Below are 13,033 nucleotides of genomic sequence, written 5' to 3'. Positions count from 1 at the left end.
ATGAAGTCATCAGGGTAGCCCTACTCCAGTATGACTGTGTCCCTATTAAAAGGGGAAATCTGGACCCAGAGAGAGACGCACGCAGGAAGGGTAGCATGTGAGCATGAAGGCTGAGGATGGGGCCGTGCATCTCAAGACAAGGAAGGTCAGAGGTCACCAGCAAACCACCAGCAGCCGGGAGAGAGGCCTGGAACAGATCGTGCCTCACAGCCCTCTGAAGGAACCGTTCCTGCCCACACCTTGACCTTGGGCTTCCAGCTTCTGGAACCGTGAGACAACACATCTGTCTTGTTTAAGCAGCAGAGGCTGTGGTGCTTCATTACAGCAGCCCCAGGAAGCGAGTACACCAAGACTTAGACAACTCGCCCCAGATCCAGGTATCGGGTGGCAGAGCTGGGAGTCAAAGCCTCTGGTTCTGTCTCCCGAGTCCTGCTCAGTCTCCGTTACGCCGAAGCGAAAGCACGATGTAGAAGGTAAACATGGACTGAAAACCAAACACTAGTGTGACTCCACTTACCGAGCTCAGCACCCCCGACCCTGGCTTCCTTTAGAGTCAGGTTCAGTGGAATATTCCAGCTCCCTTCCACCCCTGTGCCTTGACACCTATTACCCGCATATTTGCCTGGGATAGAGGTCGAAGAGGACCCACTGCCATGTACTGGGTTCCCTGGTCGTTTCAGTAGGATTGACCACGTGCGTGGACCGATCAGCCAGTGCCCCGCGTACCAGGATGCCGGGCAGGCCCCATGCCGAAAGGCATCTCCTCCAACCTTATTCTCAGCCAGCCATTCCTTAGGTTTGAAAAGTCTTCAAGATCTTCAAGAGTCCTTTATTTTATTTATTTTTATTTTTTTTGCGTTAGGCGGGCCTCTCACCGTCGCGGTCTCTCCCGCTGCAGAGCACAGGCTCCGGACGCGCAGACTCAGCGGCCATGGCTCACGGGCCCAGCCGCTCCGCGGCACGTGGGATCCTCCCAGACCAGGGCACAAACCCGCGTCCCCTGCATCGGCAGGCGGACTCCCAACCACTGCACCACCAGGGAAGCCCCAGGAGTCCTTTATTAATGCACTCTCTGGAGGACTGCCGCTGTCGGTGAACAAGAATGAGGCGACTCTTGGGCACTTAGTCACGTTGCCTCGGGCTGGGCTGACCACCTGGATGGGTGTCCCAGCACGGGGACTGCACCCAAGGGGAGAGCAGGTGCTCCTGTGGTGTAGAAGGGAGACCTGGGCGTTTGCGGTTCGGATGGGGTGAGCTTGGGGACAGCATCACCTCTTTTCCAGGGGGTTTGACAAGCCTGGGAACCCGTCGTGCTCAGGAAATGCCATCCTCTGGAGTGCAGCTGCAGAAGAGGCCCAGCTGGTCCCTGTGTCTGTGACTCAAACTAATATTGTCTCGCTTGCTGTCTCATCATCCCACACACTCAGGGGTAAGGAGACTCTTGCTTTTTGTGTTCCTTGGCTTCTTCCTTTGTAAATCCGTGCTTTCCCCCACGTTGCAGGGAGTTCTTGCGAGGGGAATGTTCTGGCAATACAGAGCTCTGAGCTCTTCTTTCTCAGAATGCCAGGGCATGTTTTGTGGCCCATTTATACCCTCAGCTGGATTGTCTGAGTCTTTGCCAATAACTCACCTCTCTTCCTTTCCCCTCATCATTTTCTAACCTAACCGTTGTATAGTTCAACAAACCGATTCGTTCACAAGGAATAACTACACTGAGCTCTAATCATGAGACGTAGGGAGAAAATTTCCCAGGACGGTATTCAGGAAGATTAAACCATCTGGATTCTTAGGAAGAGAAGGACTGGAGGTTTTCCTTTCCGAGACGCTTGGGAAATATCTGTAACTTTTCTCATTTATTTCATCTTGCAGTTCCCATCGATGTTGAAGCGAATGGATCCAAAGTCAGAAATTTTGTGAGAAGAAAATGGACGTGTGAGATATGGCTCCCTCACTGCTTTGGTTCTCCTCTAAATTATAGCAAGTTTTCCTTTCACTCAGTCAAAAAATATTTTTGGAGCCCCTACTGTGTGTGTCAGGCACTGAGCCAGGCCCTGGGGGTACAGTGGGGAGTCGGACGGAGCCCCTGCCCCCATGGAGTTCACATCCAAAAGAGGAAGGCAGACGCTAGACCATTTGTGATTCTGGGTAGTGCTGAGTGCTGGAGGACAGAGCAGGGGAGAGCGGTGGGGTGGGGGACACATGACATCGTGCAGGATGAGAACAAGGTGAGGGGGAGGGCCATGCTGGGACCTGGAGGGGATGCCGCGGAGGGGGGCAAGACGGGCTAGCCTGGGCCTGGGCTGACGTTCCCACACTGCACCCCGGACGGGGTAGGTCTCCATCCCCCCTGTCCAGCCCGGCTCCCCGCCACCCCGTGACCAGTCATTCACACCAGCAAGACGTAGAGAGAACAGAGCTACTCATCCACCCAGGACGGAACCCTTTTCCTTGCTCTCCCAGACAGCGTTAACTCACTGGGGTTAACAAGTCACCAAACCCTGCATCTGACAGACCCGAGGGGTCAGGGTTTCCTCTACTGAAAGGGAACCCAGAGCCCTGCCGAGTGGGTTCTCGGAACTGTCAGAGGGCGAAGGGTCTTTGTGTTTCCAGCAACGAGGAAGGCTGAGAGGGCTCCAGGAGATACCGCTTTCTCGGCCTTCACCCTCATAGGCCCTCAGGTCTTCTGGAGAACCTTCTGCCTTTAGGTAAAACCAGACTACATCTCAGATCTGCCATGGGGTGTCCGTCATTAGTGATTCTAGGCTTGTGCTGACTGATGCCACGGGTACTGGCCACACATGGTTATTGAGCAGTGGAAATGTGGCCGGTCTGAACTGAGATATCCTATAGGTGTAAAATACATCCTGGATTTTGAAAACAATACCAAAAGCAATGTGAAATATCTCATTAATTATTTTTATGTTGATTACATTATTTATATTGATAATATTTTGGATCTGTTGGGTTCAGTAAAACGTGCTTTTTGTTTTGTTTGGTTTTTCGCTTGTTTTGGTTTTGGTTTTGTTTTGGCCATGCTGTGTGGCAGTGACACGCAGGATCTTAGCTCCCTGACCAGGGATCGAACCCGTGCCCCCCGCATTGGTGGCGCAGAGTCTTTCTTAACCACTGGACCACCAGGGCAGTCCCTTTTTCTTTTTTGGGGGAAAATGTGTTATAAAAATTAACATCACCTGTTTAATTTTACTTTTTTTTTTTTAGATGTTGGGGTAGGAGTTTATTAATTAATTTATTTATTTTGGCTGTGTTGGGTCTTCGTTTCTGTGCGAGGGCTTCCCCTAGTTGTGCAAGTGGGGGCCACTCTTCATCGCAGTGCGCGGGCCTCTCACTATCGCGGCCTCTCTTGTTGCGGAGCACAAGCTCCAGACGCGCAGGCTCAGTAGTTGTGGCTCACGGGCCTAGTTGCTCCGCGGCATGTGGGATCTTCCCGGACTGGGGCACGAACCCGTGTCCCCTGCATTGGCAGGCAGAGTCTCAACCACTGCGCCACCAGGGAAGCCCTAATTTTACTTTTTTAATATGGCAACTAAAAAATTTAAAGTTGCATGTATGGCTCCATTATATTTCTCTTGGACAGCACTGGTCTAAATAGATTCACAGCTTGTTCCCTGGAACCTGGCATAGTCTATTCCAGCATCCCTCCGCCTTATCAGGAAGTTCTTTCTGTCTCATCTAAATCCCTGTCGCTGTATTCGAAATCCCTGCCCTCTTGTCCAAACCTCAGTACAGATGGAGATGAACTGGTTCCCACCTTCCTTGTAATAACCTCCATGCCTTTAAATATCTTTCACATTTTCTTTTTAAGAAGAAAGTGAAATAGTGCCATTTCTTGTCCCTGATATTAGAGACGGAGAGAAGAGTTCATCTGATATAGTGAAATCATGCAGCCCTGCCGCATAAGGAAATTCCCAGGATATTCCCCATAGAATGGGTTATTCAGAGCTAGACAAACAGCACCCTTGATCCCACGGAGGGTAAGGCCAGCCAGCTCTATTTCAGGCTTTCTCCTCTGGCCTTGTCAGATCTGCTCAAGACAGGAATGAAGCTGTTTTCCAAAATTCTCCAGCAAGGGTCCCAGAAGGCCAGGGCCAGTTTTGAAATGTTTCACCCTACCTCCACCCCAAAGAGGTAGATCTTCCAAAGACTGCCAGGCTAGGAGCACTTTTTATATTTGAGGCTAGGATGCTTTTCTCCTATTTCATGGGTGGCAAAACCAAGGCACAGGGAGTTCTCTGGTGGCTTAGTGGTTAGGATTCCGGGCTTTCACTGCCGTAACCCGGGTTCAATCCCTGGTCAGGGAAAGGAGGTCCCGTAAGCCGCGTGGCGTGACCAAAAAACAAAACAAAACAAAACACTAAGACACAGAAAGGTGGAGGAGCATTTGTCTCTATTGATGAAAGCAGACCAAGCACGGGATGTTAAATTCGGACAAGCTTGGTCACATTTCCCAGCTTAGTTACTAGCTGGGTGACTTTGGGTGGAGTGCTTAATAGTTTGGAATCCACTTTCTCATCTGTAAAACTGAAATAACGTGTCTTCTGCAGAATCTCTGTGAAGTATGAACGAGAAGCCCAACAGCAAACTGGTTAAGAGCTCTGGGGGCCTTAGTTGACTCGTCTCTAAAAGGGAGAGCACGTGGGGCCTCATCGCGTTGGGAGGATTAGGGGTGCGAGGTATGCGGCAAGCGGGCTCCAGCCCTGCTTCCCTCTCAAATCTGCTTGAGAAAGCTGCGGTGAGAGAGTAGGTCCTGAAGGCGGGCCCAGGCTGCAGGGGTCCCCCCAGACCCCGGAAAAGGCTTCCGAGGACTCCATATCTGAGCAGATGGGGGAGGGTGGGGTAGGGGTGATGCCCATGGCTGTGGGCAGGCTGGGCTGAGGATTGCCTTGAAGAGTCCCCAGGCCCAGGAGGACCTATGGAGGCTGTTGTCCCCAGAGCTCCATGGCCTGGTGGAGTTCAGGAATTCCAGGAATCCTGCTTCTGCATCTCTGGCTGGTGATGGACAAGGGAGCCCCTGGTAGGGCTGCCAGCAGGAAGGAGGCCGCCACCCAGAGAGCAGGGCCCGAGGGTGGAGGCGGGGGTGGAAGTCCCTCGTGAGGCCGGCAGCGGAAGGGAGGGGGTCTGGGGTCTGGGTCTGCAAGGAGGCGTCTGTGGAAGCACAGCTCACCCCCCTACCCTCCCTCCCAGCTCTGGGCTGGAGAGTGGGAGGCTTTCTCCTCCGTCTCACTCCCCAGAACTTCCTATTAACCCTCTAAGTGTGCCCTGGGCTTCTCTTGCTGGAGGTGACAAAACCCAGGCATGATGGGCAAGTAGTCTCAGAAGCAGGATGACAACACAGGCCCCGGAGCCCTGGCTGTACCAGGAGGGCAAGGACAACCTGGCTTTGTGGCCTGGAGCAAATCGCCTCGGCCTTGGGCCTCGGTTTACCATCCAAACGCTTGTTTCCCAGAGGCCTGCCCTGCTCTGACATGCCAGGATCTGAGGCAAGGGACCTCCTCCTTTCCACCGTCACTGCTGATCTGGAGCGGGAGAACGGCCCGTTCCCCGAGCCCCACCCTCCCCTGGAGCGCTCAGGAAACTCTCCTTCCTCCCTTGGCTGTGGGCCTCCCCACCCATCTCCCCACCACAGGGAGAGGCGGCCAGGAGAAGGACCATGGTGGAATTGTAGATTTGGAACTAGAAGGAATTTTGGAAACTCTCTATACCTACCCTATTTATATAATTATTATTATTATTTTTTGTGGTACGCGGGCCTCTCACTGCTGTGGCCTCTCCCGTTGCGGAGCACAGGCTCCGGACGCGCAGGCTCAGCGGCCGTGGCTCACGGGCCCAGCCACTCCGCGGCATGTGGGATCTTCCCGGACCAGGGCACGAACCCGTGTCCCCTGCATCGGCAGGCGGACTCTCAACCACTGCGCCACCAGGGAAGCCCTATATAATTATTTTTAATCGAGATGAAATTCACATAACATGTACCATCTTTTTACATTTTTAAAATATTTATTTATTTATGTTTGGCTGCGTTGGGTCTTAGTTGTGGCAATGTGGGGTCCTTTGTTGCAGTGCGTTGGCTTCTCTCTAGTTGTGGCCCACGGGCTTAGTTGCCCTGTGGCACATGGGATCTTAGTTGCCCGACCAGGGATTGAACCCGTGTCCTCTGCATTGGAAGCATGGTGTCTTAAGCACTGGACAGCCAGGGAAGTCCAGCAGTTACCATGTTAAATTATACAATCCAGTGGTATCTTGTTCACTCATGATGTTGTGCAAGCAGCACTTCTATCTAGTTCCAAAACATTTTCATCCCCCCCAAGAGAAAACCCTGTACCCATGAAGCACTCAGCCCCCATCCCCCTCCCCAGCACCTGGCCACCACCGATTCACCTTCTGTCTCTAGGGATTCACCTCCTCTGGACCTTTCCTAGAAATGCAATCGTACGATATGCACCCTTTTGTGTCTGGCGTCTTCCACTCATGTTTTCGAGGTTCATACACATTTTTGCGTGTGTCAGTGCTTCACTCCTCCATAAGGCTGAATCGTGTCCCACCCACTGATTACTTTTATTCTACAGGTAATGATTGACAGCTGCAGGTATGGAGGGCCGACGCTGTGCCAGGCACTTTGCAGGTGCGTCACTTGTTTCTTTTATTTATTCCATTTATTTTTGCCCTAGTGGCTCCCGCTGTGCAGAGGAGGAAGCTGAGAGCTTGAGGGGAAAAAGGACCCTTCCAAAGGGCACATAGCTGTTTAGTGGTTACGCCGGGGCTGGAACCCCGGTGGTGTTTGATTCCCAGGTGCTGACAGCTTGAGGAAAGTGGGCAAAGAGGGCAGTGGGCAGAGGCCGAGAGAAGCCCAGATGGGGAAGGTCACCGACATGGCGTGTGACAGGGGCCAGGGGAGGTGAGGTGGGCCCCACCTGCAGCTTCTCCCTCTCTGGCCACTCCCCGCTGCCCCTCCCCCTCCACTCTCCGCCCCAGCCGGCCAGCACCCTGCGGACCCATGCGCTTTACCTGCCTCCACTTGAGGCCACGTGTCTCTGCCGCTACCCCCCACTGCAAAAGCTGAGGCACGAGGGGTCCGCAGCAGCACGCTCCCAGGCCCAAGATGATGCTCTGGGGTGACTGCTCCCACCGTTACCTTGAGTCTCCACTTTGCTCCTGTCCCTCCGCCGAGGCCTGGTCAGCCTTCCTCAGACCTGACTCTCCATCCTCCAGCACAGCCTTGGCCTGACCTCTGCTCCCCCAAACCCTGTGTGCGACCTGCAGCCCAGCAGACTTGCTTCTGAGCTTTGTCCAGACGTCAAATTGTCCAGGGAGAAGGTTCCTGTATCCTGACCAATCCCAGTCTTATTCCAAATGGGTTATGAGAGCCACATGTCTTGCAGCACCTCTCCCCCTCCACACCTACACATGCGCACACACACACGCACACACACACACACACACACCCCTTCTCCCTCCCCACTCCTCGGCAGTCTGCAGGAACTGGATCTCCCTCTGCTCTCCCCACCACACCCCAGTGCTCCTACCTGCCGCGAGGGGTCCTCCAAGGAAGACAGAACAAATTAGAATTTCAGTAGAGTCTTCAGGAGCCTGGGGTACAGATGAAGTTGGGAGGATGGTGCGGAGGCTCGGTTCTGCAGAAGCCGCACCCTTCAGCCACGCAAGCCTTCTTGCTGAAGGTACGTTGGTTGAGAACACAAGGGCTTGGGGGTCTGTATGCCCACTGCGGTCTCCACCCATCTGGAGGCTCTTCTAGATGTGTCCAGGTCTTCTCCTTCTCGCTAAGGTTTTGCCAGGATGGGCCCTGGAGAGATAACGGAGGGGCAAGACCACCCGCTCCACTAGCAGGGTCTGGTAACCCCTCACCTGGTCCTGACTCAGAGGCGCCCTGGGCAGCAAAGCCAACTTGACCGCCTTCTCCCGGTAATGAGGCAGCGGGTTTGGGCAGGGCCAGCTTCTGGCAAAATCACTGGGAAGTGGGTTGGGCATGAGCTGGAGGCCTCCAGGCTCACACCTTCCACCAGCTGAGATGTGCCGGTACCTGTGTGTGGGGGGGAAGGGGTGTGGAGAGGACAGGGGTCAAAGGAGAGACCTGGGCGCGGTGGAGGGGGCGGAAGGGGAGGAGACGCTGCGTCCGCCAGCTGTCAGCCATCAGGCTGCGGAGGCCCCTTCCAGCTCTCTCCCCACCTGGATACTGACCTATGCTCAATGGCCTGCACCCTGTGTGTGCGTTTTGGCGTTAGGCTGGGGAAATCATGTTATCTGGTTGGTCAATCTTCCGTCCTTTGGACATGTAGTCTGTAAGGGGATCATCCAGATTCTAGCTGTCCTCCAAGCCCCAGCTTCTCCATAAACGCAGTCCAGGAGCCCTTCCCGCTCTGACCTGCTGCCCTGCGACGCTGGTCTCACGGCTCGCTCTTCTGCAGACCTGCGGTATTTGGTTCGACACTGGGAAGTCCACTGTTTGTACAGCAGAGTTGAATATTGGCAAATCGTTCAACGTGCTTTGCCCTGGCTCAGCAGGTATCTTCCCATTTGCTGACTTTGGTGTACATCAGAGGTTTGCAGGCTTGGCTGCATGTTAGAATCACCCTGGGGAGCTTTTTAGAAACACCGGTGCCTGGGCTCTCCCCCAGGCCAAGCAAGTTAGACTCTCCCGGGTGGGGCTCAAACCTCAACATTTTTCTAAAGTGGGCCCGGTGATTCTAATGTACTGTCAGACTGGAGGGAGGCGGGGTTTGCATGTAAATGTCCTACTTCCCCGAGAAGATCATGAGCGTCTTGAAGCCTTGTCTGGTCCTCTTGCTAGAATGTGCTTTCTCACTTTCCTAGACGGGGTTCATTTGAAGCCCCGCCAGAGGTGCTCCGCAGGGGCCTCAAGACTGGGTGGGCCTCCCCTCTCACTCTCTCTTGCTGCCACCTGGTGGACTTCACGTGTCCTTCAAGGTCCAGCTCCAATGCCACCTCCTCCTTTATTCCTGCTCCAGGGGCAGGCTACAGCAGCAAGCCAGCGAAACCAGGACCCTTCTCGCACAGAGATGATTTACTGAGCCCCTTCTCCCTGCCAGACACCATACCCTGAAAGGTACTAGGTACATCTCCAATACACACCTGGGGAAAGTGAAGCTCAAGGAATTTAAGAATGTTGAAGTTGTGTTGCAAGTTTGTGATGGTAGATTCCAGCCTAGTTCTGTTCCACTCCCAGGGCCTGGCTGCTTCTGCCACCATACACACATATTTCCTGTGCACCGAGCACTGTGCTGAGCTTTCTGTGGATGATACTGTATTTATCTCCTGCTACCTTTATAGAGCATTATGTTGGCTGTGAATTTGTCTGATTCCTGGGTCAGACAGGAGGGGAGGTGGAGCGTGGTGGTTAAGAATGAAGCCCTGGATCCCTGGTGGCGCAGTGGTTGGGAGTCTGCGTGCCGATGCAGGGGATGCGGGTTCGTGCCCCGGTCCGGGAAGATCCCACATGTTGCGGAGCGACTGGGCCCGTGAGCCATGGCCGCTGAGCCTGCACGTCCGGAGCCTGTGCTCTGCAACAGGAGAGGCCCCAACAGTGAGAGGCCTGCCTACCACAAAAAAAAAAAAAAAAAAAAAAAAAAGAATGAAGCCCTGGAGCTGTGCTCCCTGGGTTCAAATCCCAGCTCTGCCCTTACTGGCTGTGCAAACTTGGGCAAGATACTTGACCTCTCTGTGTTTCAGATGCCCCATCTGTAAAAGGGGGTTGACAATAGTAGTTTCTATTCAGAGAGTAGTGGGAGGATTAAGTAATATAGTAAAGTGATTAGAACCATTTGGCTGTGAGGTGTTTGAGCAGCGATCTGAGTCTTCCCCACATCCGTGTGTCCAGAGTTAGTACGGAGTAGCCGTCAGTGGTCAGCGTTGCGAGACAGCAGAGAGAAGTCGAGGTCCTAGTAATCGTCTCTCAAAATCACCAGCTGTTGGCTTTTTCTTTTAAAGATTAAACACCTCCGCAGCCTCCCACTCCAGTCCCTTGGGGCTTCTGTCAATGGGATTGGAGTTTGAGACACGCTTTGTATTCCTCTCCCTCTTTCCTGCCAGAGCCTAGAGGGCAGCGGAGTGGAGACGCCCCCGTGCATGCCCGCGATGGGCAGGGAGGGAGAGTCCCTCCACACTCCTGCCTCTGCTCACACCAGCCACCCCTCCTCTCGACGCTTCCGAAGCCTTCCTCCCCTCCCAGCCTCTACCCCTCTAGCCCGCCTCACGAAGCCTTCCTGGGGCGGTGCTCCAGATGACACCCACCCCTCCCTCTTCTGAATTTCTGTAATAACGTCTGTGTTTGGTACGGTCATTCTATGTATCCATTCACCCACTTCATCTTCACGCAGTGAGGTGGGCACGGCATTTACCACTCTCCCCCTCCCCGCCCATCTTTCAGCAACCGTGGAACTGAGTCTGGAAGAACTAAGCAATTTGCCAAAGTGACACAGTCTGGAGTTTAATCTAAGCTTCTGCCTCGGGCTCTCGGCTCTTTCTATTAATAATTGACGTCCTCACAACACCCGTTGTCTGTCTCACACTTTGGGCACTTCGCACGCGTGGGCTGGTATTGAGAGCTGTCTTTCCATGCACGTGTGTCGGTACCTGCCTTTCAGAAGCTCCTTGAGGGCAGGGACTGAATGACATTTCTCTGTATCCCTGGGGCCTGGCAGGCATCAAGTATCAATACACAGCTGTCTCCCCTACATTTTCGTTAAGTAATCAAGCCCCTCCCCTGGCTGTCATTCCCTGGCCTCCACCCGGTCCCTCCAGCTACGTTTGGACAGAGTTGAGTTTTCAGGTGACCAGAGGAGGGACGGTAAGACGTCAGAAAGAGGAATTGGAAAGAGGGAGGGGTCCCCTGGGCACGGGTGGGGTGGGTGGGCTCCCCGAGGAGGGAGCTCCTCTTCTTGAAGTTCTTTGGGGGCAGGACGTTGCCGGTGGCATTGAGCAGGGGTGCCCTGACTTCACTCCTCAGCTTGAGCTTCCCCACCTCTCTCAGTTCCTTCACTGTCCAGAGAATCACCTGGTGCCTCCTCTGTGCGTCCAGAAAGAGAGGAGTACAGGAGATGAAGGTCAGAAAGCTGTTTTGACCCATCCAGGATGGAGGGGGCGCCGGGGGCTCTGCCAGGGGTGGCAGTGGGCCCTGGAATCCGTCAACCAGCGCCAGACGTTGCTGTCATAGGGCCCGTCAGGCCTGGCGGAGAAGGTGGCCGGCAGACGTCCCACATGCAGCCACGTGTGGAAGCCCCAGGTGTGCTGGGCCGCATCCTTCCGAGGGCGGGCCAGTCAATGACGCACCTTGGCCTTCATTTCCGTGCAGGGTGGCAGCTTCAGGGCCAGCTGGTGGTAGGCTTGCCGGGTGAAGCCAGGCAGCTCCGAGGACTCCCTGGGGAGGACGAACTCGCGTTGAGCCCACGTGCGGGGCGTCAGGAGGGTCTCGTGGGTGTGGACCGTCTAGGGAGAGACAAGGGAGCCTGGGCGCACTCTGCCTCTCCTCAGCTGGAGAGGACAAGCTGCCAGCGGCCTCCAGACCCAGATTCTCATCGGGACCGGGTGGCCGGGGGCGGGGTGGGGGGGGGGACGGGACGTTTTCTCGGTTCTTGCCCAGAGCGCGTGGCCGCTTGGTATGGTTTGCATGCATCCCCATAGATTGTTCTCTGTCCATCTATCGGGTTTTGTTTTCCCAGCCTGTTTCCTCAACTGACATTTTCCCCCTCCTCTCTCTGCCTTCACCCAACCTCCCCATCCTGGGGCCCCCGTTCCTGCCTGGGCTCTGGGGTTCCTCTCCAGGCACACTGGGCCTGAGGTAGTGTGAGGGAAAAGGCCCCTTCCAAGCGGAGTGTAGAAGGGAAACCATCCTCCAGGGAATATGGGGCCAGTGCTTTCCTGCCCCGGCCCCTCCCGTCCCGCGCTTCTCTGTCGTTGGTGCATCCCCCTCAGGTCTCATTAAGACACAAGCACGTGTAGGAAGCATCCAGATGTGGGTTCCTTTCCTTTCTGGCGCCCCTCCACCCCCCGTGAAATAAACGGTGGCAGATATATACTTGACACTTTGCGAAATACTGATCCTCGTCTCATTTAACCCTCACACCTTGCGAGGAAGTGCTCTTGTTACATCTCAAAGATGCAAGAAGCAAGGCATGTGAGGGTGACTAACTTGCCCACGGCACAGAGTGAGGGCAGCAGAGCTGGCACTGAGTCTGTGCCACTCAGGACACGAGGCTCCTCCAAATGCCTCTGCTTCCCACCTGCCCCTAGGACTTTTCTGATCCCCCAAACTCACCTGTTCCTTGGGCCCAGTCCCCTAAGTCATGTCTACACGCACACCCCAGGGGTGGGTCTGGATGTCATAACCAGACATTTCCTCTCCTCTGCCCTGAGCTCCGTGTGCACAGGGTCATAGGACAAGGGTTCACGGGCCTGGAGCTCTGCTGCCCGGGAGAAAGCATGGCCCACCCCAGGGAGGGCAGGGGGCAGGCAGGGGGTGGGGCTGGGGACAGCCCCTCACCCAGTGTGGTACAGAAAGTTAGCTGCAGAGATGCGGCCCCGCCCACTACCTTCAGGAAAGGTTCTCTGATGCGGGATGGGTCACTCTGCCCTCTGGGTGATCTCTGCAGGTTGCTGGCCATTTTTCTGGTCTTCCCTGCAGGAGGGGCAGCTTTGTAGGGAACACCTTCTTGGCAGCATTGTTTGCAGCTGGGGTTGCTATGGTGATGCTTCCTGGGTGGAGATGCAGGGAGGAGGCCCTTACCTCTCCCTGGGAGGGCTCACCAGTCCCTTGGGCCCTGGCTGCCTTTCAGGTGAGGCAGGTGGGGAATAGGGCTCGTAACAGGAGCTGCTTCGAGGTGGGGCGCAGAAAAGCAGGGCAGGCTGGCTCCCAGGCCTCGGGTTGGGGATGGAGGTGGTCATGAGGCACCTGTAACTGGGCCCATCCTTCCCTAATGTTGGTGGGCGGGTGCCCCTGGGTAGGCCTTTCTTCAGGGAGCCCTGGAAGGCCTAAGTGACCCAG

At 55.0% G+C, this 13,033-nt stretch overlaps 1 protein-coding gene across 1 annotated transcript; it reads right to left on the bottom strand.

Moving 5' to 3' along the window:
• Nucleotides 1–7,767: 7,767 nt before the first annotated feature.
• On the bottom strand, nucleotides 7,768–12,653 carry TEX52 (testis expressed 52; the record flags this gene model as incomplete). The annotated part of the gene is given in 5 exon segments (XM_082635342.1): nucleotides 7,768–8,056; nucleotides 10,929–11,151; nucleotides 11,154–11,310; nucleotides 11,314–11,478; nucleotides 12,582–12,653. Coding segments are annotated over 5 exon segments (906 nt in total).
• Nucleotides 12,654–13,033: the final 380 nt, after the last annotated feature.

The sequence above is a fragment of the Mesoplodon mirus genome, assembly GCF_964341445.2.
Source record: "Mesoplodon mirus genome assembly, chromosome: 11".
In the NCBI taxonomy this organism is placed as follows: Eukaryota; Metazoa; Chordata; class Mammalia; order Artiodactyla; family Ziphiidae; genus Mesoplodon; species Mesoplodon mirus.
The sequence above is the reverse complement of the archived record's forward strand: the minus strand, read 5'-3'. Positions and strand labels throughout refer to the sequence as shown.